The sequence below is a fragment of the Propithecus coquereli genome, unplaced genomic scaffold (genome assembly GCF_000956105.1).
Source record: "Propithecus coquereli isolate 6110/MARCELLA unplaced genomic scaffold, Pcoq_1.0 Scaffold163, whole genome shotgun sequence".
Lineage (NCBI taxonomy): Eukaryota > Metazoa > Chordata > Mammalia > Primates > Indriidae > Propithecus > Propithecus coquereli.
Window position 1 is genome coordinate 1,984,556 of NW_012140858.1, and position 3,247 is coordinate 1,987,802.

The window sequence follows — 3,247 nt, forward strand, 5'->3', positions numbered from 1 at the left end:
CTGTCTCAAAAAAAGAAAAACAAAACAAAATAAAATAAAATCAGTATCTTTTCTCTTAAGTGTACCTAATTTAATACTGCAACATCGCACTTCTACAACCGTGCAGCCAGTAATTTGCTACCTAAAACAACAGGATTTTGAGGGAATTTGTTCACTCAAGCCAAGAATAATCCAAATACACCCTTTGAGAGATTCTACCTGAGCACAAGGCAAGAGGGAGGATGAATCAGAGCATCAGAACCCGTGGTTCCTGGTAAGTGAGAAGATAAAACACGTTCTTGTCTCCTTTTCTTTTCCCTGAAAACCTTTAAATATCACAAAGCTTTTAAGCAGAGTCATTAAGTCTAGGCAAAACCATTTCAGAACCAGGAGTCTTTCCCTGCCTTTCCCCTTCATTACTGTTCAAAGATTTTCCTAGAAAGCCACAAAGCTGTATGATTATGACTTGCTGTAAAAAGAGTTCAGATGATAGAGGGGCCACTGGAAATTGGGAGGGTCTGTCTTGTCCACCCCTTGCATTCAACCAGCAGATGCCCAGAAATCTGACCTACAAAGCTACTGAGGTCCAAAAAGTTGCACTCCTCATTCAGCCTATTCATATAGGAGGGAAGCCCACATCCCTCACAGGGACAGCAGTCTGACTTCCTATGAGCCAACAGCACTGTCCACATCCCCAGGCCGTTAGGGGTAGTGTGCTCAGAGCTGGTGAGTGCCATTCACTCCAAGGACACCCCACCTGCAGTAACAGAAACCTGCAGGCGGCAACACCATCTCCAGAGAGTCCCTTGGCATTGTTCATTATAACATGTTCAATCACGCGACTGTAGTGCCAGCTACTTGGGAGGCTGAGGCAGGAGGATTGCTCAAGCCCGGGAGTTTGAGGTTGCTGTGAGCTATGATGTCACCACCGTGCTCTCGCTGGGGCAACAGAGCAAGATTCTGTCTCAAAAAAAAAAGTTCAATCACACAGAACTGGAAAAAGAATATTACAATGAAAAAAAGAATATTACAATGCATTCCATAGACACACATCCCCTCAAGATTCAATAGTTGTTCACATTTTGTCATTTTAAGTAGCTTACAGACTAACATAATACTAGATTCTGCATAATAACACCCCTAGGTACTTCAGCATGCATCTCCCAAAACAGGAATATTACCCTACACACGACAGTACCATTATCCCATGTTAACAAAATTAACATTAACTCCCTAATAGTAACACATAACATATCAACACATTATTAACACACATTAACACAGTCCACACCCACATTTCCTTCACATTTGTTCTTAAAGGAGAGTCCCTCCCTTCAATCACACCTGTCCCGGCCCTGCCCTCTCCTGTCCCCACAGCCCAGATACCCTCCTGCCATGACCAAAGTGCCAACGCCACAGCCCCCTTCTCGAGTACCTGTACAAAAGGTGCCGTCATTGGGAATGAACGTCTTGTTGTTGTTTGTGGCTCGATATCCCTCTAGGCAAACGCAATAGAAGCCCCCGGGTGTGTTGTGGCAAGACGTGTGGTTCCCACAGACCACAGCGGCTCCAAACTGGCACTCGTTCTTATCTGTCGGTACAAGGAGACGAGGCATGGAAAGGCTCTCCGTCCACACTGCGTTCAACAACCAGACTGTCCCCCCTGCTGTGGACTCGGGAATCAATGTTCTGCGATAACAGCTTAATGACCTATTTCCCCGGCCTCTTTCCCCTTCTCTCCGCCTGCCAGACGAGCAGACACTGGCCCTCGCAGTTGCGCGTCGGGAGTCTGCGAAATCGCAAGGGAAACATGACATCTCAGTCTGATTCAAAGATTGGGAGAGGGGATTCTTTTTGAACTTTTCCACACTTAAAGAGCTCTTGTCAGAGGCCTGGGGAAATAAACCCAGCAGAATCCCAGGGTTTTCATGAAAGCCAGAGCGGGACGATATTACATCCAGTGATTAACTGGAAAATTTGTTCCTTCTGAGCTACCAGGAAACACAATGGAATTAGTGCCAAAGCCCCATCCGGGAGCAGAGCTAATACTGCAGCAGGAACAGCTCATGCTAATCGTCAGTGACCCGTGTGAATAATGTTAGTCACCCAGGGAGGAGAGGCTGGAACACGGATGCTTGGTGAGTCCACAGAAGCCTGCCCTGAGCATTTTTAATTAAATAATCTGAAATTGAAAGATGTAAAATAAAAGCAAATCTCCCTCTCCTCTCTGTCCTCTAGCTCAGGGGTCAGCAAACTTTTTCCTCACAGTCTCTGGGGCAAGGACTCACCTGTGCTTTTGGAGCCACGAGAGCAGCCACGGATAATGGGTGAACTAATGAGCTGTGCTACGTTCCAACAAAACCCACGAACAAAAACAGGCAGTGGGTTGAATGTGGCCCACGGGCCATAGTTTGCTGACTCTGCCCAAGCCTCTAACTTCAGAGGAAACTCCTATGACCGATTGCTTATGCATCCTTTTAGAGTTGATCTACCCAGATAGTTTTTTGAGGGAAAAAATTATCAACTTATAAACTGGTAGCTTGTTTGTTATTTTAGTGTTTTATTTCACCATTGGTTCCTCAAATCAATTAAACAGACTTTCACAATTGCACTCAATCCCCACTAACTCAAAAGTACCCCTCAAAAATTCCGAGTTTTGTTTTTTCATTTTTCTTATACAGTCATGTGTCACTTAGCAGAGATACTTGCTGGGAAATCTGTCATTAGGCAATTTCATCATTGTGCAAACATCACAGAGTGTACTCAGGCAAACCCACATGGTACAGTCTGCTACACGCCTAGTCTATATGGCATAGCCTTTTGCTCCTAGGCTACAGAGCTGTACAGCATGTTACTGTGCGGAATACTGTAGGCAACTGTAACACAATTGTACGTATTTGTTTATATAAACATAGAAAAGGTATAGGAAAAATAAAGTATAAAGGATTTAAAAACAGTAGACTTGTAACCTGTATAGGGCACTTACCACGAATGGAGCTTACAGGACTGGAAGTTGCTCTGGGGGAGTCAGCAAGTGAATGGTGAGTGAACGTGAAGGCCTAGGACATTTCTGTACACTACCATAGACTTCATAAAGACTATACACTTAGGCTACACTAAATTTGTTTAAAAAATAGGCCACGCCAGGTGGCTCATACCTGTAATCCTAGCACTCTGGGAGGCCAAGGCAGGAGGATTGCTTGAGCTCAGAAGTTCAAGATCAGCCTGAGCAAGAGTGAGACCCCATCTCTATCAAAAAATAGAAAAA

General features: G+C 44.7%; 1 protein-coding gene across 2 annotated transcripts in view; it reads right to left on the reverse strand.

Annotated features, from left to right (window-relative positions):
• Positions 1 to 3,247, reverse strand: part of SUSD1 (sushi domain containing 1) — a 117,065-nt gene that overhangs the window by 96,839 nt on the left and 16,979 nt on the right. For both annotated transcript variants that reach the window (XM_012641205.1, XM_012641207.1), the window contains exon 3: positions 1,415 to 1,570. In XM_012641205.1, coding sequence (XP_012496659.1) covers positions 1,415 to 1,570 — 156 coding nt within the window. The remainder of the gene's footprint in view (positions 1 to 1,414; positions 1,571 to 3,247) is intronic.